This window comes from Felis catus, chromosome A2 (genome assembly GCF_018350175.1).
Source record: "Felis catus isolate Fca126 chromosome A2, F.catus_Fca126_mat1.0, whole genome shotgun sequence".
Taxonomy (NCBI): Eukaryota; Metazoa; Chordata; class Mammalia; order Carnivora; family Felidae; genus Felis; species Felis catus.
In genome coordinates this window covers 46,531,480-46,553,113 of record NC_058369.1, presented here as the reverse complement: position 1 = coordinate 46,553,113, position 21,634 = coordinate 46,531,480, and the positions used below count along the sequence as shown (strand labels likewise).

At 45.3% G+C, this 21,634-nt stretch overlaps 1 protein-coding gene and 1 long non-coding RNA gene across 11 annotated transcripts in view; one reads left to right on the top strand and one right to left on the bottom strand.

The window, feature by feature from the left end:
- Positions 1 to 4,698, top strand: part of LOC111559447 — a 145,191-nt gene extending 140,493 nt beyond the window's left edge. For all 4 annotated transcript variants that reach the window (XR_006593937.1, XR_006593942.1, XR_006593935.1 and 1 more), the window contains one exon: positions 3,608 to 4,698. This is a non-coding gene — a long non-coding RNA (uncharacterized LOC111559447). The remainder of the gene's footprint in view (positions 1 to 3,607) is intronic.
- Positions 1 to 21,634, bottom strand: part of ITPR1 (inositol 1,4,5-trisphosphate receptor type 1) — a 326,193-nt gene that overhangs the window by 38,442 nt on the left and 266,117 nt on the right. For all 7 annotated transcript variants that reach the window (XM_045051892.1, XM_023249983.2, XM_011280170.3 and 4 more), the window contains 5 exons: positions 20,647 to 20,769; positions 19,457 to 19,561; positions 16,417 to 16,609; positions 9,756 to 9,878; positions 3,690 to 3,865 (listed from right to left, as the gene is read on the bottom strand). In XM_045051892.1, coding sequence (XP_044907827.1) covers positions 3,690 to 3,865; positions 9,756 to 9,878; positions 16,417 to 16,609; positions 19,457 to 19,561; positions 20,647 to 20,769 — 720 coding nt within the window. The remainder of the gene's footprint in view (positions 1 to 3,689; positions 3,866 to 9,755; positions 9,879 to 16,416; positions 16,610 to 19,456; positions 19,562 to 20,646; positions 20,770 to 21,634) is intronic.

Genomic DNA, 21,634 nt, shown 5'->3' with positions numbered 1-21,634 from the left:
TTGTCTTTTATTACTCCTAATTCATAGGGGAAATAAGAATTTTCTGGAAGAAAAAAACAGTAAGGGAGACTTCAGGATGAATTGTATACCTCTGCCCCCTCTTCTGGGAATAACTTATAATTTTCCTTTGGGGATCTGTCCCTTTCCATCTATCAGTCCTTGAAATCTGGGCAGGGCTCCATCCCAGTTGATTGGAATATACTACTTCCTGGGCAATGTGGATTGGTTCAAGGACAGTCACATGACCAAATGGAACCAATGATACCCAATGGAACCTTTTGCAGCAAAAGACAACTTTGTTCTTTCCTTCCGACCTTGAACCTGACAGAAAGTAAGCTTTGAAGCTGCTGGCATCCATCTTGCCATACCACTGAGCCTCGGGGTACAATCAATGCAGACCCAAAAGATGCAACTGGATGCTGAGGCTACTGCCTGGGCAACGGTATTCAGCTGCACCTAAAGCTAGGATCTTCCTTTCTCAGTCACATGAAACTATGCATTTTCTCCTTTGCTTAGACTGGCATGGATTAGGTTTCCTGACATTTGTAACTGGAGGTCGATCTACTCTGTTATAGTCCCACCTTGAACAGAAACCCCAAGCCTAGAACGCTGTCTCTAGCAACATGTTGACAGAAAAACTCGAACCAAGAGAAGGCTGAAGAGAAAGCTTTTCAGATGTATGCGGTAAAACCATCTTCTGCTGCCCTAGCTACCTTGGCTGTAGGTACTAGGGAAATTCTGCCAGTTAATCTGGTGGGTCAGTGTAAGTGAGCTTCTCAGCCATCAGATAAGAGCGAAAGCCCACACCCAAAGAGAAAGTCAGGCTTTCTCAGACAGGATAAAGATTCAGTCTACCAGTTTTGTTTTTTTCTAGTATTCTAGCTGTCGGTAGTACAGGATCTTTCATAGGGTGAGGGAGTATCACTGGCTCTGGATGATCTGTGTTGATGAGGTTTGGGGAGGGCGGGGTGGGGGACGGCCATGCTCTGGTTTACATTCCAGGACCTCAAACCTGCCAGGGCTCTGAACAGCTCAGCAGAGCAATTCACTTCACTTGAATCCACTCAAGCCCCTTAACAACTTTTGCCCTGGTTGCCTCTATTGCTTCAGCAGCAAATAAGGGTTCTCAGTCTTGGTCCAAGACCAGTGTCCCCACCTCCGACGGACCCTGCTTAAGGAGTCTGACATCTGGCTTCCGGCCCCACCTCCCCACCGTAGCAGCTCCGCCCCAGTCTCCAGGACTCTGCCAGGGCACATGCAGCAGTCTGTCTGCCCTTAGCACCTAATCCCAGCGCCTGCAACATGACAGGGCTCAGCAGCCCCCCTTTCCCAGTGCCCCCCCGTGTCCCCCTTCCTGCCCCTGTGCCTGGCTGTCAGGACACCACCTCGTCCTGCTTTGCCAGCCCCTGCAGGCCAGCATACCTTCTCTGCCCAAAGCCACCCTTTGGTCTCCTACATACTCCACGTGATCACTTCCCTTTTTTGGTTCACTCTGAACAGTTACTTAGGCTAGTTATTTCAGCTCTCCCCACTCAGCTAATGTGACTAGAAATGGCAATTAATTGTCTAATTTAAGTCTTTCCCCCAACTGATGTATGTAACAGAAGAGAGAACCATGCAATGATTAAAGCCCAGAAACACAAAACAACCAGACGGCCGACACAGGACAACCACCTCTGAACTACTGAGTTTTCCCCTTTTTCTTTACTTGTTTATTCTGTATTTCCTTCTTAAGTGGCTTCCTCTTCCCTTCTGCAGCACTGATGAGTCTTTGTCACTCTGCTCATACATTTCCAAATGCCACAGCTAACATCAATGACTTGCTTTGTCACCTCAAGCCTAGTAAGTCGACAGTTTAAGTGCGTTTTCACCCTGAAAACTAGGTCTCCGCATGACTTCCTTTCTGTCCGTTGCCTCGTTCTTTTTCCAGTCATGTGGGATTGAAGACGTGGAGCTGGAATCGCCTCCCTCGTCTCCCCGTCAAGACGGTCACGCCTTCTCGGCCTGGAGAAGAGGCCCCAGCGCAAGGTGCCCCCATGGCTTTCTGGTGTAAGGCTTGGCCTCTACACCCACCGCACATTACTGTTTCCTTTACAGCTGTGGCATCAGTCCCTTCCTTCCTGCTTCCACACTATGACCAAGACCCGGGCTTGTCACGCCTACTCACAAGCTCTGCTGGGGGTCCTAAGTGGTCCACCTGCCTCCAGTCCCTCCCACTTGAATCCACATCACATGCCACTACTTGAGGGCATTTTGCCAAGAATACTTCTTTGTATATACCATGTCTTTGCTCAGAAAAACTTGAGTCATTTCCCACTACTGGGAATAGAGTTTCCCAACCTATATTCTACCACACTAATTCCACGTGATACTTAAAATGTGGGCCAGTAAGTTTAGGAAACACAGATACACTGTTTCCCTTTCTTAGAGATTCATAACCCTTATCGTGCATGTTAAAGTGTCTCAGAAATCCTACAGTAAAAACCCTTTTATTTTGTTTAATGCAGCCTCTCCCTCACTGACTGGATCATGGAACCCCCTTCTCACCTAAGATTTATCAACCTGAAACATGCTCTGGAAGTGCTGACCTGGAGGATGAGGTCCAAGGGCATTCTCCTCAAATGCAGTGCCCTGGTGACCTGTACCGGGGTCAGGTCCCACACAGCCCTCCCTGAACCACACGGAGGGGAGCTCTACTGCTGGCCACCTCTTCATAGTGTCCTGGGCCTTCCCTACTGCTTCGGCCTGTGGGGCGTCTCGGAAAATGCTCTTCTCTATCCCTGCTTTCGGGCCCATCCTTTCCATTCTACAACAGAGCTGCAATCCTGCCTCATCCTCTGGGGCTCACTGGCTTGAAGTGGTCCCTGCTCCCCTAATGTCCTTGCTGCCTCTGCCATATGAACACACCCATTTGGGGACACTTACTGATGCAACGAATTACTACATTAGTCTTAGTTTGTTACATCACTTCCATTTTTGTACAGTGACCTTAGCTTCCTTATATGACCAGGGCAGAAACCTCTGGAAAGCAGTTTCAATCCCCACACTGCCTCACATATCCAAACTTTCTACTTCTGTTCACCAGGAAACCCCTCCGATTTATGGTCCTGTGTCAGCTGTCTCCACTTGCTAAGAAGTCCCCCTGCAGGGTCAGTTGGCACTTATCCTTCAACTACAGTGAAGGAGCACTTTCAAACTTCACCACTGACTTCGAAATAACGGATCTGCTCCTCACCTGTATATGTGCTCCATTTCTGTTTCAGCGATTCCTCCTGCCTCTTCTCTTGATTCTGTGTGGCCCTCACACAAGTGGGTGTGCTGTATTAATATCTGATCATTTGACGTATTACACTGGCTAAAATCTCCCGTCCCAGCAAAGCTTTGACCTGACTGGGAGAACTAATTTACATCTCAACTGCTCTCCCTCTTCCTCCCTTACTTCTGAGAGGGATTTTCCCTAAAAAGGAGACTATCAATGCCCAGATAACAGATTAAGAGGTTCACTGGACCATGAGAAGGTTAAGAGGGAGATGTCCACCCACACTGCTCTTGCTTCTGCTATTTTAACAGTTGACCCCAACTGTCTTTTTCTGCCCTGAAAACACAGGGCAAGATTCCGGGAACCAGAATGGAAGGCGTTCCTGTTTGCATGTCAACAAGCAAGTGGCCATGAAGGTATTCCTACTTACGTTGAAAGCTCCCAGAAGAAACAACGTGGGTTGTAACCCAACCGAAAATATCAACCGGAGAATTGTGGAGGCAATTAAGGCCCGGATGCCATGGGGCTTGGGGAGGGCAATGACAATGGCCAGAGAGATGAGCATGGCTGTCCACAGCAGTCCTGACCAGTGTGGCTCCAGTGTTCCTGGAAAGACAAGGTGGGGCTCTCAGAGATCAGCATTTCACTGAGTAAGCGGAGACAGACCAAAATGGGTATAATGACACTTTCTTCAATTAACAAATGAGCCTCATTGTCCAAATTCTTACCTCCAATTCTGTGCCCCTCGACATAACCCATCATACCCATGTCTTCTCACTGGCAAGCCTTGACCAATGTTCGTTCTACCTGGGGAATTCTTCTCCCCTTCCTATTCATCTTAGGTCTTCACCATCAACTCATCCCCACCTCCTTCCTCTTCAGAAAACTATGCCAGGTGCCCCTCCCTCTCTGTGTTCTCATTCCCCACCCTGGTCATCCGTATACAACACTATTTTTCTGGGTGTCAGTTTACCTGTCTTTCTCTACCCTCCACCCCTACCCTAAATGCCCCCCAGCCAGGTTCCAAATTCCCTAAGGGAAGCACTGGGCACCCAGTAGGAACTAATCAGATGAATTTGTTCCATCAATAAAATCCATACATGTATACCACATTTCACTCTTCAGGAAGACGAACTGGAAGCCTAAACTTCTAATTTCTATTAAAAGTATGCAAAGGAAAATTGCAGGTCTCCTGCCTGAATCAGATTTCTTCAAGGGAAGGAGGAAGGCAACTTCCGTATCATTAACATCATCCTACAATTAGATTATCCTTGTAGTCAAAGAGCTTATACCAGTTTTTGTCATCTCTTGCTATTTCAAGTTCTATTTAGAGTGTCCCACGAGACGGCTTAGTTATATAACATGAGCCAACACGGCTAAAAATATAGTTCTGTAAAACACTCATTAAAAAAAATAAAACCCTATTTCAAATGCTGTCACATTTTGAGTCTCCTTCAGATGTAAACAAGCAGCACTACATGATCAAGGCCACTTATATAAAGGAGTTTCGCTTCTCCAGAACTGCTGGGATTGAAGCCCCACCCAGGAAAGAGACTCGCTTGCGAGTTACAGCTCTTCCACGAGCCTGCTGGCTGCCCTAGTTCACTCTGTCCATGTCCGCCGAGACACTTTTTCTCTAGAAACTGTTCCCCCCACTCCCAACCACTTCCCTCTTCCCTTTTTATATCCTTCAAAAGGAAAACCTGATTAGAAATGGGCACAGAGAGGCAGAAGCTTCTGGGAAATTCAGGAAGACATGGATATTGAGGCATATGTCACTTCCTGTGCATTTAACAATGGTTAGGTATCACAGGAAGCTGTTGACACTGATCCTCATTTATTTGATCCTCCCATCCAGCTGAACAATTGTCTTCACTGTACTCTGGAGGAAACAGAGTCTTGGTTACATGTCTTGCCCAAGGTGACAGAGCACATGGCTGGAGTGTGTAAGCCTCTGAAGTTGATGGTCCTTAATGGCCAATTAAAAAAACAACAACAACGCATAAAACCCACCGATTTTAAGCTCATAATGTGATGAGTTCTGGCAGTTTATATAGTCATAGACCACAGGTAACTGCCAACACAATCAAGATGTAAACATTTTTCTGACCCTACAGGGTTTCCTTGTGTTCTTTGCAGTTGCCCCATCTCCACCCTGACACAACCACTGACCTCCCTTCCATCACTAGGGCCTTGCATTCTCCACAATTTCATAAAAATGGAAACATAATCATATTAGTAGGTAGGCTTTTAATTCTTTCACTTAACAAATTTCTGAGATTCAGTCAGGTTATTTTGTATGTAAGTATTTTGTTCTTTCTGTTGGCGTAATATTCCATAATATGGATATACCACAATTTACTTATCCACTCAACAATTAATGGGTATTTGTTGTCTCCAGTTTGTGTTCTTATAAATAATGTTACTGGGAACATTCAAGTACACATCTTGAAACTGGCATAAGTTTTTGTTTCCCTTGGGCAAATGCATGGAAATAGATATGTGGATCATAAGAATATGTTTAACTTTCTAAGACACAACCATACTGTTTTCCAGAGTGAATGCACTATTGCGTAGTACATGGGGTTCCACTTGCTCTAAGTTGGCACCAATACTTGGTGGAATCAGTGTTTCTATGTATGTATATATATATAAATATGTATCTGTTTTTTCAGTATTTTCAATTGTAGCCATTCTAGTAGGTTTCTAGTGGTATGTCATTGTAGTTTTCATTCACATGTCTCTGATAACTACTGATAATGAATATCTTTTTAAAAAAATTTTTTTAGCATTCATTTATTTTTGAAAGACACAGCATGAGCAGGGGAGGGGCAGAGAGAGAGGGAGACACAGAATCTGAAGCAGGCTCCAGGCTCTGAGTTGTCAGCACAGAGCCTGACGTGGGGCCTGAACCCATGAACGGTGAAATCGTGACCTAAGATGAAGTCGTATGCTCAACCGATTAAACCACCCAGGCATGCTCCCCACTCTTTTAAAAAAGTTTTTTAAACATGTGATGTTGAATATCTTTTTATGTGCTATTGCCCATTCTTCTGTGAAGTATCTGATCAAATCTTCTGCCCACTGTTCTAACTGCGTAGTCTTTTTATTACTGAATTGTAAGAGTTCTTTATTCTGGATATTAGCCTTTGGTCAGATATATATTTTGTATATATTTTCTCCCAGTCCGTGTACTCTAAGTGTCTCAGTCATTTTCTCTAAGTGTCTAATCACCATCTGGGGCACCTGGGTGGCTCAGTTGGTTAAGTGTCTGACCTTGACTCAGATCATGATCTTGTGGTGAGTTCTGAGCCCCGTGTCAGGCTCTGTGCAGACAACTCAGAGCATGGAGCCTGCTTAGGATTCTGCATCTCCCCCTCTCTCTGCCCCTCTCCTGTTTGCACTCTTTCTCTCTCTCAGAAATAAACATTAAAAAGATTTTTTTTAATTAAAAAAAATCACCATCTTAAACTGCCTAAAGATCTCAGCATAATAAATGGGACCAGTACAGTGGATGTACCTAAATCCTGAAGAAGCCAAAATAAAAACCTGTTGTCTCCCGACTATAAAAGCAGTGTTAAAAAATGCTAGATTTTAAAAAACCAATTATAGAAAGACATCTTTAAGACAATTGGAGAAACATGAATATGGACAGGCTATTGCATGATTTACTGTTAGTTCTGTTAGATATGATAATGTTATGGTAATTATACATATTTTGAAATATTCTTAGAAGTTAGAGATGCACACTGAAATATTTATGGGCAAAACAACAAGATGTCTAGACTTCTTTAAAATCTTTCAAAATACAGTTGGAGAATAGATGAAATAAGATTGACAAAATGTTGGTAGTTGTTAAAGCTGGGTTAACAGATACATGGCAGTGAATTAACTGTTATTATTTGTGTGTATATTTAAAACTTTCAAAAATGAAAAAGTTTAAAAGGCAGTAATACATTTGCTTTGATCATAGTAGCATGCTCACAAGTTCAGTAAACAATGTGAATCTGCCCAGGTTTCATGCTTTCCAAAGGCTGTGTGACTCATCAGTTCTAAAATAAAGGGGTAAAAGGATACTTTTGAAAAGGAGCTTTTAAGGCCACCAGTATTCTTGGCAGCCAGAGGCCTAATAAGCCACAGAGCCATATCAGCACTCATAAAAAAAAAGGGGGGGGGGGACATTCAACTGGGACATTTTGGAAATCCTGGTTTTAGGGTTCAACATGAACAAATACTCATCTCAAAGAAATACTTTCAGGTAACCAACCAGATCTTATTTCAAGGCAGGCCTAATACACCCCTCCTCTTGAAGATGGTTAATAGTGAACATAGAAGATGCCCCCAACATGTCTTACAAAAGAGAAAAATAAATCTGAGAGTGAACTGATGTGTTGGAAGTGAGCTCAGTCACTGTATAATGGAAAAGGCTTCCTGAGGTCAGATCAATCTCCTTCTTTCCTGGGAGATCTAATTATGCTTTTCCATTTAATCCATCCACATGAAGTTTCTAAAGCCCGCACTGCCAAAACAGAAAGTCTCAACTATTACGGATCAACCAGATCACCACTGTAGAACTGGAGGGACTTTTAACAATCATCTCCTCACTGGGTCTTGAACTTGTATGGGCGGGAAACAGGATGCCCCCAAGATCCTGACTGGGTCAACCACTATTTTTCTCTGAACCACACGGCAATTCCCCAATTCACACCAAGGTTTCCCAACTACTGGGTCATTTTAAGTATCTTTTAATAGAGAGGATAAGGAAGACTAACGGAAGCTGCCTGCCCAGAGTCACGTGGTGAATGAGTGGCAGAGTCAGGCCTGGATGGTGACTCTGGACTTTGTAGATCAAGTATGCCGCTGGATGAGGCTTACCACGGAAGGGGAGGGGAGCTGTCAACTGCCTCCCTTCAGACAAGGTCCTCAACGTTTCCACAAACGACCAATGAAGAAAATTGTCAAGGTGTATAATAAAAGCTAATTTTAAGTGTTATGAAAGAAATGGGGAATAAAGAAAAACACATCCAAGGTAATGGTTGAAGAATCAGTGATGATAAGCATGACAACTTTCCTGAAATGGAAAGAGGGCAAGGCTCTTCTGTCACTCTATTTCACGCTCTTATCTCTGCTGACCGGCAGCCTGGCTGAGCACATGTCCTCTCCGAGCAAACCTCACAGCCCTGTGGATCTGCAGAATCTTTTCACACAGGGGTGTTTATGATCCCTGACATGGCACTTAAAAGGAAAATGCCCCCAGACTTGTGTTTAGGTAGTGCTTTTGAGGGGGGGGGGTGGAAATCACTCAAACAAGGATTTCAAGGTAACTGAAGGCCAAGCAGAAAAGCTAACTCCTCAAATGGGTATGTTGGATACCTAAGCATCACAGAACAAGTTACCACTTTCAAAATGGACCTTAAATAGACTGTAAGTATAGACATGCTGTCTCATCATGTATACCCATCTGCATTATTAGGCTCAAGAGCTAAGCCTGGAACTGCTCTACTGTTTTGGTGTCTTACTTTTGGGCTCCATTCCCTGTATTTCACAAAAGGTGGCTACTGGTCAGTTGTTACATATGTACATGAGACAATCTGCCAGGTAGGTCTGATGAAAAATGTAGCTGAGAAAGAGATCTCTTAAGAGGCTGTACAACGTGTCAGAAAAGGGGCCATGGATGTATAACAGGAGAGGGGCTTCTGCTGGGCCCCAGAACCCCGCAAATGTAAATAACTCTAGAACACTGTCAAGCAAATGGAGGAGCCACAAAGAGAAAAATAAATGGCCCTCCTGACTTGTTTGCCTGTTCTCAGAGAAATATGTAGAATGCACATGGCAGGGGACTGGAAAGAGAGAGGGGCTGGGGAGGATATCCATAAAGATCATGGACATGTTCTACTGCGAGAATGATGGCATAGAGCTCTTAATAATAGCCTAACCATCCAAGGAGGTGCAGTCTTTAGTCATTCAAGTCCCGTCTCATCAAGCCCCCTGCCAAAAAAAAAAAAGAAAAAAAAAAAAGAAAAAGAAAAAAAAAATTCCAGACATGCCTTACAAATTCTTTAGTTTGAAATTAATTCTCTAAATATGGGATGGGGAAAATCATCTACAGGACTGAACATCAAAATGTCTATGTTCTAGGGTTAGCCTTGCCACTAGCTAGCTGTGCAGCTTTGGCTAAATCTCTCAACTTCTCTGCGACGAGAGTTTCCCAATATCTAAAACAAGGAGGCTGACTGAGACTATTTCTTACAGGTTTCGGAGTGTACAACTTCTTCTCGGTCTTTCCTGCTAGATAAATGTGGACATATAATTTATATTGTTTTAAGTGAGATTTAAAACTAAATCTGTGGTAAAAGCTGCAATCCCATCTTGTCTGGAAATGGGTAACTGAGATCCCGTAATATTGCACCAATACTTCCAGGGATCATATTTAAGATGCAAGTCATAACCTTCCTGCTACTTCTAGTAGTTTCTTTGAAATAGAAAATATGGGTACCTCCTCGAACTCCTTTAAATGGGTAGAAAAATGCCACAAGCAGGTTCATCAGGACAGCCAGGTTAAATGAAATGCTGCTCCAGAAAGACATGTTGCGGGCACACCAATACAGAACGGGCTGGGCTGTGAAAACAAAGACCAGACCATGTAAGGTTCGATTCAGAATGCTGGGAATCCCACTTGGCCCTTCCTCCCGCTCTGCCCCACAAGCCCACTTTTGTTCCTAGTTTTTACCACAACAGTAAGAAAAATGATCATTTGTTTTGAGGTTGACTCACAGGCTCACAACGACATCAGATTGGTTTATTTCTGTTTGGAGTACTTATTGGAACAGAAGATGTATTTGGGGTCAAGGAAGCAAAGAAAAGGAGAAAAGTTGGAACATCTAAAAACCCTGCATGCCCCAGTCAATACCACCAGTTATGGAATCTGGGGGTTGTCCAGAGTTCATGCACTGAATCCTCAATCAACCACTGAATCTGGGACCAGAGGAGATGCTCAGACAGACCCAAGAACTTAATCAGCCTTTTAGAAGTGTGGGGCTCCAGTTGGAGGGACACAGAGCATCCAGAATTGGCTGAGCTGGGCTCCAGACTAGGGTGGCTACCATTTCCATACCCCTGTCTTGCTCAAAATCCTCCACTAACCTACAGATCCTTTGCCTGACATTGAGCCATCTGCCCTTTTCCTCAAGTCTGATGATCACGCCAGGGGCAGGGAGCTGCTGACTCGGGAAGTGAGCAGCAGAGCTCCCATTCTCAAAGGCTACCATGGAGAGAGGATGTGGTACCAAAGCCATCACTAATAGGCGAGAGACACTTTCCATACTGCTGCCATCTTATACAGGCAATACCATACTGGCTGGGCATGCTCAGTGTTAGAACAACAGGCCTCTGGCCACACTGTGTGTGGTAGTGCTTCCTTTTCCACTGAATTCTTTTCCAGTGGTGCCTTATACTTCGGATGATGCTCAAATATAGATATGGTAGGAATAATTTCAGTCTCCATGCCAGAAGCAGAGTTTCTAATAGGTAGACTCATTCAACATTATCTCCCTCCAAACAAGTATGGAGTATGGGAGAATGGGTCTCTACGGTGTGTTTCTCTTTCCCAATGAAGTCATCACTTAACTTTAGGACAGCAGCCAATGACATATTCAATGGCCCTATAATGATGCCTAGAGCAGCAGCCAAGTCTTTGAAAGCTTCTCTCCAAAATAAAGTTATGCCACAATTAAACAGAGCCCTGGGTAATTTAATAATTGCTCAATTCATGTTTGTACTTGGGAAACAGGAAATATTTCCAAAGTCTAGAGTTTTAGGGTTACAAGCACCATCTACTTTAAAAATCTCTCCTTTTACAAATGAGGGAAACTGAGGCCCAGCAGGGGGTGGAAGTTATGGAGGAGATATCATCACCCAGGTCAGTGATCCTTTGGGGCTAGTGACAAGGACAAAGGTAAGTGGCTCATGTCAACATTCAGAAGAGGAGCTGACCAGAATTCAGTCAACCTTCAGTAACAATTAACTTTTTTTTTTTAAAAGCAAAGTGGTGAAACAAATTTAAGATGACAAATCATCTGCCCTGGAAACAATAGATACTAGTGTTTCTTCTGGGAATGAAGCCCATTTCTGATCTGGATATGTAGACTCCAGAAGAGCTGGGTGGCAAGAATGGCAAAGGGTTGGTAATGGTTGAAACTGAGCGGTGGGTACATGGGAATTTATAATGTCCTCTCCACGTTTGCGTATTTGTAAAAAGCTCGTATGGAGTAAAAGAAAAATAGGAAATGGCAAAGCTCAGTAATGGTCTATGTAAGCCAAAATTCTCTTCAGAGGGGCTCTCAATATCAAATATAAGAGCAGCCACTGTAGGATGCTTTAATTGTAATAAATGACCCTCAACTATGGCATGCAGCTCACAAATAAATCATGTATTTATAAAGCTAACACACTTGAACTGTAGTATCATTCTGAATATGATGAATATTCAGTCCTTCAAATCAACTGAGTATCTATCCAGGTGCAAAAAGATACTTAGAGACCAACTTTGACATGCACTGTCTTCTATTTACACATGAAACTGTGATCCCATTTAACTTTCCAGACTCTTTTTTTCTCCTGCTTCTCTTCCCCAGATAGGCCACCTTTACATCCCAGTCTAGTGATGCTCCCTGAATGCATGTGGTACCTTGAGCCTCTGTGCACTGTCCCCGTGCTATTTCAAAAATATGTCCCCAAAGTCTTTGATCCTCACCTTTTCAAGGGGTGCAGCTTATCCCCTTTCCCTTGAGTGTGGGCTGGACTTAGTCACCACTTCTAAGACAGTACAGAAGTGATGGGCGTGTTTCCTGAGACTAGGTCATAAAAGGCACTGCAGCTTCCTCCTTTACCTCTCCTCAGTCATGTGCTCTGAGGAAACCAACCACCATTTTGTGTGGAACTCAAGCAGCCCTACAGAGGGGCCCAGGTGTACAAGAAATGAGGCCTCCTACCAATGGCCATGTGAGTGAGCAGAGAAATGGGTCCTCCAGGTCCATCAAACCTTCAGATGAGGAGGGCCTGGCTGCCATCTTGACCGCAACCTCATGAAAAACCCTGAGTCAGAACAACCTAGCTGAGCCACTCCCAAACTCTGGACACTGAGAAACTGTGAGGAAATAGATATTTATTGTTTTAAGCCACTAAGTGTTTTTGTTTTTTTCATTTTTTAATGTTTATTTAGTTTTAAGAGAGAGACAGAGTGCAAGCAGGGGGAGGGGCAGAGTGACGGAGACTCAGAATCTGAAGCAGGCTCCAGGCTCTGAGCTGTCAGCACAGAGCCCGATGTGGGGCTTAAACACAAACCAGGAGATCATGACCTGAGCCGAGGTTGGATGCTTCCCCGACTGTGCCACCCAGGCACCCCTAAGCCACTAAGTTTTGAGGTAAGTTGTCATACAGCAATATAATGCAACTAATGTACATTGTGTGATGGGAAAATAGCAGCCCTCCCCCCCCCACCCCCACCCCCCAAGGATGTCCACATCCTCATTTTCAGAATCAATAAATATGTTACCTTTCATGGGAAAATGGACTTCACAGATGTAATACAGTTAAGGATCTGGAGATGGGGAAATTATCCTGAATTATCCAGTGGGCCCAATATAATCACAAACATGCTTACAAGCAAAGGAAGGGTGTGGGAGTGTCAGAGACAGGGTCCTGCAGTGTGAGCAGGGCTCTCCTGGCCACAGCTGGCTTTGCAGATGGAGGAAGAGGCCAAGAGCCAAACAATGCAAAAGCAGCCCCTAGAAGCTGGAAAAAGCTAGAGCCTCTAGAAGGCAGATAGTCCTGACAACACTTGAATTTTAGCCTGAGGAGAACCTTTGTAGGGTTCTGGCCTCCGGAAATGTAAGATAGTAAATGTATGTTATGGTAAGCCTCCAGGTTTGTGGTAATTTGTTACAGTAGCAATTGGAAATGAATACACCTTCCCTCTCCCCAAACTCTCAGGCTTGTGTTTATCCAAGTGCCATCTATCCTCCCAGATGCTGTTCAGTTCCCGCCTTTTCTCAGAAGGCTGCCTTTCCCATACTTCCATGGCGTGTCACTGCTTAATTACAGTCCTGCTCATCATCAGGCGGCTCAATTATAGCCACTTAAAAATATGCCTGCGTTGCCTGCGCCCATCACATGGTACGTTCACACAGGAAGGAATCACAGCTTAAACACCGATGAACCCCCCCCTGCTGTACTCCGTAGCATGTTTTCTACTTAGGATGGGTAAAAGTTGGCTGAGTGGATATACCTACTACCTCACAGTAAAAACACAGAATGCCACGATCCCATTTAGGCAGGTCAGTCTAAATTACTGAACCCCAGGGCATCATGTGGTAACCCTCTTCTCCAGCCTTTGTGTCTGGGCTGTGCTCGGGGACCTGGACTCCAGAATTCCCTAGCTCTATTTGGATGGGTGTGATAACCATGAGGGAAAACCCCACACAGGAATACGTCAGCATATGTAACCGGGCCTCTGTTTCCCCTTTCATGATCTTCTCATTCTCTGAGCCCAGAGTTTTACTTCACTGGGGCTGGGAACTTCAGGAGAAGGTGTCAGAGAGGCACGGGTGAGAAAGGATGTGAACATATCGAACGGGCTGTGCATGTGTGTGTGTGTGTGTGCGCACACATGTGCATGTTCTGTGAGAAGAGCAGCGAAGAGGGCTTCAGGAGACCATAGGAATTGAGTCTCATAAGATTTGCAGAAGATATTACTAAGCAACAGCAGCCTGGGACAGACTTGACTTTACATCTGAGCCCTAGTTCCAGATGTACCAAAGCACAGGTGGTTCTGTGACACTTTCAGGAAAGGGGAAAGCAGCTTCATGAATAAAGCAGAAATTTTCTTCCTACAGATTTATTAGAAGAGAAACAGGCTACTAAGAGAGAAGAGTGTTTTTCATTTTAATTGCACTTCTAACGAGGGCATTTCTCCCCTCCCTAAATATGCATATCATGTTTCATCCAGTTACTGTTTTCAATTTCTCTCTTACCAGCAGATAGCTTTGAAGCCAATTAAAATCTTTCAGTTGACAACTATAGCTGTGTTTAAGCTATACTGAAACAAAGGCAGACTAAGCAAGAGGAGGCATTAGCTACAATGCAACACATATCGAAGGATGATGACGTGAGCACTCCACAATCAATGAGTCAATCAATCTTCATTCCCCACTTTGTAGGTGGGGGTCTGGGAGCAGTGAAGTCATCTGCTCAGGGCCACACAGCCAGCGGGGAGCAGAAGCGGAATGGAAGTGAGATTCCCCCATCTCTTGGGGCTGAGGTCTTCCTCCTGTGCCTGCGTGAAGACAACCGTCTCATAAAGAGCGATCACAAGGTATCCATCCTCACAAGAAAAGGTGAAAACCCTTCTGTCGGTTCCCAAGCCTCCTGGAGAGCCTAGCATGTGTTTCTATGTTTTCATAGGCTCCCAGAATTGTGGGAATGAATATACCTGACCAGTCTTAGTAGACCCATACACTGATCAGAGCAAAGTCACAGTTTTAGTAACTACGGTGGAGGTCTGGATACGGGGATTCAGGATTATCCTTTGATCCAGGAATCGCAGACCACCCCAGTGAGGCTAAGAGCTGAAAACACAAGAGTGCAAAGTGGATAGGGTCTATGCCTACCTTACTTTGCTATTTTTTTTCTGTGTTCACCTAAGCGTTGTGTTGTGTGGGTGTTCAAGGCTACTCATGGCGCTTGAGCTGGAGGAGCTTGGATGAAGGACACACTGATATCGGTTAGAAGTGCACCCTAAATCTTCTGAAGTCCCTACCAAGGAGAACATGCAAGCTGGTCTTCTAAAGGCCTCCTGACCTCTTGGTCAGACACGAAGCATGGGACTGGGTAACGAATGGGTGTGGCCAGGAAACATTTTCTTTACTTTTTCCTTCCTTCCTTCCTTCCTTCCTTCCTTCCTTCCTTCCTTCCTTCCTTCCTTTTTTAAAGATTTTGAGTATCTCTACATTCAATGTGGGGCTTGAACTCATGACCCTAAAATAAAGAATCGTATGTTCTACTGACTGAGCCAGCCAGATGCACCCCAGAAAACATTTTCTAAGTTCGAAAGTGCTGGATGATGAGGTAGCCTTAGAGATGAGTGAGAATGTTGTGGGGTGGGGGTGTGATGAGAACAGGTCTTCTGGCTGACATGTGTGCACAACCCTCTTTGCCACTGGCCAAACCTAAGGGTGCAGGGAGGTAGGGAGAAGACTGGTGAAGTGAAAGAAGCATGCAGTGAAGGCTGGTCCGTTCTGGCTCAAGCTGGTGGGAGGCAGGAAGAGGACAGAAGCTCCCAGAAACTGACCTCCAATTCCGCTTCCACTCCCGCAGCCCCGCCCCGCACAAAGAGCCCAAAAGATCACAGCTGTAGCTGGAATCCAGGGTTTCAAATAAAAAAACCTGGCTCCTGACTAACAGACAGAAATAAAGCACAGTCCTTTCTAAGTTGGTCACAACAGTTGGTGCGGAGTGTACTGTCAGTACTGAAGGATCCCATTAAAATCCTAATGAAAACCAGGAGCTGAGAAGCCCTCTGGGACAGCCCTATAAAAGTGTTTTAGATGAGTTATTTCAGCCCGACTGGCCAGGCATCGCAGTGGGACTAGGTGGTGAGCAACGATGCGTCTTATGTGGCAAATGATTCCACTGCCTATAAAATGATTACAGTAGAGTCTAAAACCTGAGCTACACCTGTAAAAGGGAGAGACCAGTGTCTTCAGAGCAGGTGAGCTAGTAAATGAGCAGTCAAGCTGGCTGAATTTCCTGCTCAAGTGCACCATCCTGAGAGCTAAAGCCTTGCTTTTTCTCCCTTCCTTTTATTTTCTACATCAAGATACCAAAAAATGACATTCTGAAAGTCTTCCACAGAGCTCTCCAATCAAATAAAATCAAATGGTGAATGAAGGAAGACTTTTCTGGGGAGATGCCTCCCCAAGGCCAGAGCCCATTGATCAGCTACAAAGGTATCTAGGTCTGCCCGGCGCTCAGAGGTAGAAGTACTGTAAATTATTCTAGCTCTGGTCCAACTGGAGGCACACCCACCACCATCAAGCTGAGGTCTCTGAAACCCCAGGAGGACATCGCTCTGACGTGTTGTGGATGCAGTGCTGACCCACCTCTCAGTTTCTTTTGCCAGTTCATTTCATTGAAGAGGTCCTCGGACCGCAGGAAGAAGTCATTGATCTTGCTGCCTTGTTCATCCCTCTCTGTAGTATAGTATATTCGTAGTTTTGACTCCTTGGTTAGGAATTCACATATGCTGGGCACAGGGAACACAATCTGTTCCATGGTTCGGTCTAATCTGACAATCTAGGGTGGAAAAATAGAGGAGCTTTAACGGTCATTTTCAAAAACCTTTCACTGAGGATCTCTGCAATCGGTCACGGGCTCAGTATTCGAGACTGAATACAATACGAACCTGTTCTGGAGCCTTCTCAGACTGGGCTGTGTCTCTCAGATTTATATAAAAAACAGTTTGGGCAAGTCTCCAAGAAGAGTTTTTGTTTGTTTTGTTTTGTTTTTTAAGCTGAGACCCATTGCTTTTACTGTGATTAACTTTTGTCTCAATTTAAACTGTGTTTTGTGCATAAAACCAAATGAGGCTCTAGACTAGGGCTGTCCAATAGAACTTTCTGTAATGATGGAATGGTTCTATATCTAAGCATCTGCCCCGTGCAAAAGGTGGCCACTAGTCACACGTGGCCATTGAGCACTGGCACATGTGGCTAGTGCAACTGACAAACTGAGTATTTAATTTTAATTAAACAGCCACACATGACTAATGATTTACTATATTGGACAGTACAGCACCAGACTGTGGTGCAAACCTCTCCTAAACTTCTCTGATGGCAAAATTAGGTGTTTTCTTTTTTCTCCTAAATAGGAACTTTAAAAAAGAGAATTTTGGTTTATCCAGTTGCATTGGCCTCCTATGATGCCACAGCATCTAAGATGTACAGGGAATGAACTAGTACGGCCATTTAACACTGGCACAGCGTTCACTGTTCTTTGAACCAGCTATGTCGAGCCCTGGAGTAGACACCTTACAGGTTTTCTCTGTGCCCTTCCTAGACTGGCTCAATCTCCAGACAGGAGGTAGTCTGGTCAGGATTGTGCAGATTCTAGGACACTGTATTTAGTCACCATCCTGGGGAATTGGCATTTCAAAAGGGGTACAGGTTGTGGTACAATAGGAGCATGACCTCTCTTTATTCTTTCACCCCAGAGGCTGGAGAAGTCAGGTGAGGGCCAATGCCCTTTACAAGAAGATCTGGTTCTCGCTTTTCCAACACTTTTGCTCCCTGATACAGCAAGGGAAGTGACTCAGGTCCAGTTGTAGTGGAAAACTCTCTCAGACATGAGACAGGTTCCCACAGCCCTACCTCTATAAATTCTGGGAGGCACGATCTTTAGACCAGTGGTTCCCCAATCTAGCTGCAGATCAGGTTACAGGAAACTTCACTGTCATAATGATTCTGGTTCTTCAGTCAACCTCATTTAAATGGAATTGTGGTTTGAGGATTGGTGACTGGAACCTGCCCACAGGTGATGCTTCTATTTGGATAGGCTCAGGGACTGAGTCTGTACTGGAGTCTGCCTGTTGTGCAGTCAAGTGGCCTCTGGATCTTCCTAAGCTGAACGACTATGATGTGAGAAGTGCTTTTGTTGTCAAGAGGGAAAGGACGATGACACTGGAGGCCCCCTGACAAGAACTAAGTCCCAGACTCCAGACACACCCAGGCTAACTCCCATGATCAAAGCACTCTATGAGGAAGCCCCAGGGAGTAATGGGGTATTTTCCAGCTTTTCACAGGTAACTTCTCCAGGAAACTGGAAGAAATGGGTGGCTAGCCAAGGGTAGGATTTGAGAGTGAGGGACACCATGCCTGACCATTTCTCCTCATCATTTCATATCTGTCCACACCTCCTTTTCAGGAGACTTACAACCGGGAGTCAGGAGAACACACTTCAATCCCTCCCCAGCTCTAACAGGCCTGGGTGACCTTGTTCATGCCTCGGAACCTCATCAAGCTTCAGTCTTCTCTCCAGTGAACCAAGGAGCTCTGACATCCTACACTGCAAATACCTGAAGCCTGTCTTTTAAGGGCTCCAAAGGACAGAGCAGGGCTGCCATCAAGCTTCTCACTGTTAACAATAAATTAAGAGTATTTGCCCACATGCGCTGCCATGGTCAACTCATCAGTAAAATGACACATTTTATTAGAACAGCCCAGACACCTGATACATTTGGTAAGAATATATTCTTAAAAAGTCTCCATCCTGAACATTTCATATGGCCCAAAGGAGTCTGTTAGCCCTTCAAAATCGCTGTTCCAGCAATGATCCTCAATCTGTGCACTTCTTTGTTAGCCAAACAAGGCACACCATGCCTCACTGCCTAGAGCCTGGAGACACAAGTCTGGGTTCAACGCAGGTAACAAAATGCACCCACAGGCTCTGGGGTCAGCCAGACCTGGATTACAACCGCAGTTCTGCCACTGCTAGCTGGGCAAATGACACGACCTCTCTGAGTCTTATTTCAGAGTTTCCCTTTCTGCAAAATGCAAGATGGCCCCATTGAGGTCACAGAGGATCAGTAAGGTATGGGGTGTGCGTGTGTGTGTGTGTGTGTGCGTGCGCATGTGTAATGCAGATCTGACTGTACCATTCCTCTTTGTAAAACTCTCCCTCAGTTCTGCATGGCTCTGCCAGTAAATCCAGACTTCTCAAAAGGATGGTGGACAGGATTCTGCGGGCCCAGAGCCACCGGTCTTTCCTTTCGGACCTTGTGTTGGTCACTGGTTTCCAGCTCCCCGTCTTCCCCTAGCGTCTCCCTCCTCAGGGCCTCCACTTGTCATTATTCCCCGGTGTGAGAAGCTCTTCCCTCCAAGCTCTGCCTGCTTCAATCCAATTTTTCCTAAGGTCTGTGCTTAAATGTCTTTCTTCAGAAAAGGCCTCTGTGACCAGCACAATCCATAGCAGGTCCCTCTGCTGGACTTTCTTACAATACTTTCTACTTGTCCTCACAGCCTTGTCAGAATGCATAACCAACACGTTTCTGTTCAGACGAATGACTGTGTGCCAGCCCCAGCACAGGGCAGAGCCCACTGCAGGCCCTCAACACAGGCCCGAGCCCTGAGTTCCCTCTGTTTTTACCTCTATCTGGGCTGTGTGCTTGGCATAAAACTCCAGAGCTTCATCCCCATCCACTTGGCCACCAGGTTTCAGCATGGTCTGGAGTTCTTTGTTATGCCGAGCCAACTAGAACACAAGTTCAGAAAACGGGGGGAGTCACTGTCACTTTGCGACGGGCACACGTGCGCCCCTTTCCATTGTGGGGCATAAAGAATGCATCATACACAGTGGTAAGCTGAAGGGCAAAGATGGCGGGAGGTTTGCTACATCCTGTCAAGGTATGCTCTGCATAGCAGCTATTTTGGGAGCGTGGGACAACAGCATGGAGAAAGCTCATGCCCACATGAGGTCCCACTTTCCCCCAATTTCTTCAGCCACGTGGGAGAGAGATGGGGTTTTCTGTACAGCCACACAGGTCTCCACTCAGAAAGTTCTGAAACCCACTGAGTGGCAAAACATGGGTAGTGGAAGAGATGTGGGACAGGAGATGGTTTTCTCTTCTTCTGCCAGCACGCCGTAGCAGGGCATACCATCCCACCCAATACTGTTACTGCTTTATTCCTAAGTCCTCTAGCCCAGCGAGGTGAAAGGGACAGGAAGCACAAGCCTGCAGCAGAGTTACAAGCTGCCCACACACATCAGCGAGCTCAAGGCATATCAGCCTCCAGAAAAAGAAAGTATCTTCAAAAGCCCAGACACTTGGGAAGAGAGTTATGAAACAGGGCATTCTGGTGCCAGGGTAGGAAGAATTACTACTCCCCACCCCCCACCCCCCAAAAGCAAACACAAAGAACTCATAATGACAGGTTAGCTCCCAAAGATTTTTAAACGTGATAGGAGGCAAGGCAGCTGAGGTTTATTTCTTAGATTGTTAAGATAGACTCATCAATATTTATGAAAAGCCTAAGACTCCTTTCAACTGTCTCCAAACACAGTCATAAACTATGTAAGTGTCAAGGCTCAGTGCGAAGGCTTTTAAGAAACGTGGGGATTTCCAAGGACATGACCCTCCCATGGGAAAATGGAAGAGCCCTGGAACGCGGGACATTGGGTCAGGCTGCCACGAGTACCTGTGAACCACATCACCATGAATACAAACAGCCCCAGGTTAAACCCTTAGGAGAGAACCAAGTTGAAGCGCACATTCTGCTGGGAATTCTGGCAGTGAAGGCAAACCGTGCCTGACGCGGGGACCCAGGGACAGGTCATACCTGATGAGCTAATATGTAGATGTTGTGCCCCACGTTCCTGGGGGAGGCAGCTCCGTCCTCACCATTTTCTCCATCCTCAAATTCCACTTCGCCTTGCATGTAGGCTTTCTTGATCACTTCCACCTGCAAGAGTGGTCAAACAAAGGAAGCTCCTGTTTCAAGGAAGACCCACACAGGACTGCCATCTTAGAGTCTGCCCTCTTGGGGCAGACAGTGCTCATCAGGCTCAGCATTTGCTTCCTGTCAGGTTTGGACACAGCCTCAGAATCCTCCTCAACACGGTCACGGGCAGTCTCTACCAATCAACTTCCGTGGACATAAGAAATTAAACCCAGGTGCTATAACTAGACCAAGAGGTATTATGTCTTAGAAGGGGACAATGGTTATAGAAGTTCCCTGAAACAATAAAATATGACACAAATGTAGACAAGAAGCCAGACTTTTCCTATCTCCACATTCCCTCCTACCATCTTTCTCCAACCTCCGACCTTTGCCATTTCAAGGGACAACTAGTAGGAAATCCACTAACCTTTAGCAAGAGCTAGCCAAACTGTTATCTCCAATTCCACATTTTCCCATCTACGTTTCTCTGTCCCTATTCCATGTAAAAATAACACCATCAACAAATAACATCTACTCAGGGCTTTCTCCGTGCCAAGCACACTGTGTTTAGTATTTCAACATTCTTTTGGGGAATTTAATACTCATCCTCATTTTATGAAATATCAACAATTCCCAGTTATTATGGATGAGGAAACAGACTCAGGGAAGTAAAGAGGCACTCCTGAAATCATATGGCTAATGAGCTGAGACTTGATCTCAAATGTGCTACCAGAGGACCCATGCATGTCACTGGTTTCACGCTCAGAGCACATTCCCTAGTAAATTTTTGTACTTGTCTACTGCTCCCACCTACCTCAGTGCCCTACCCAGTACCCAGGGGCTGGGTCTCCTCGTTTCTCAATCCCTCCCTGGTGCCCAGAAAAAC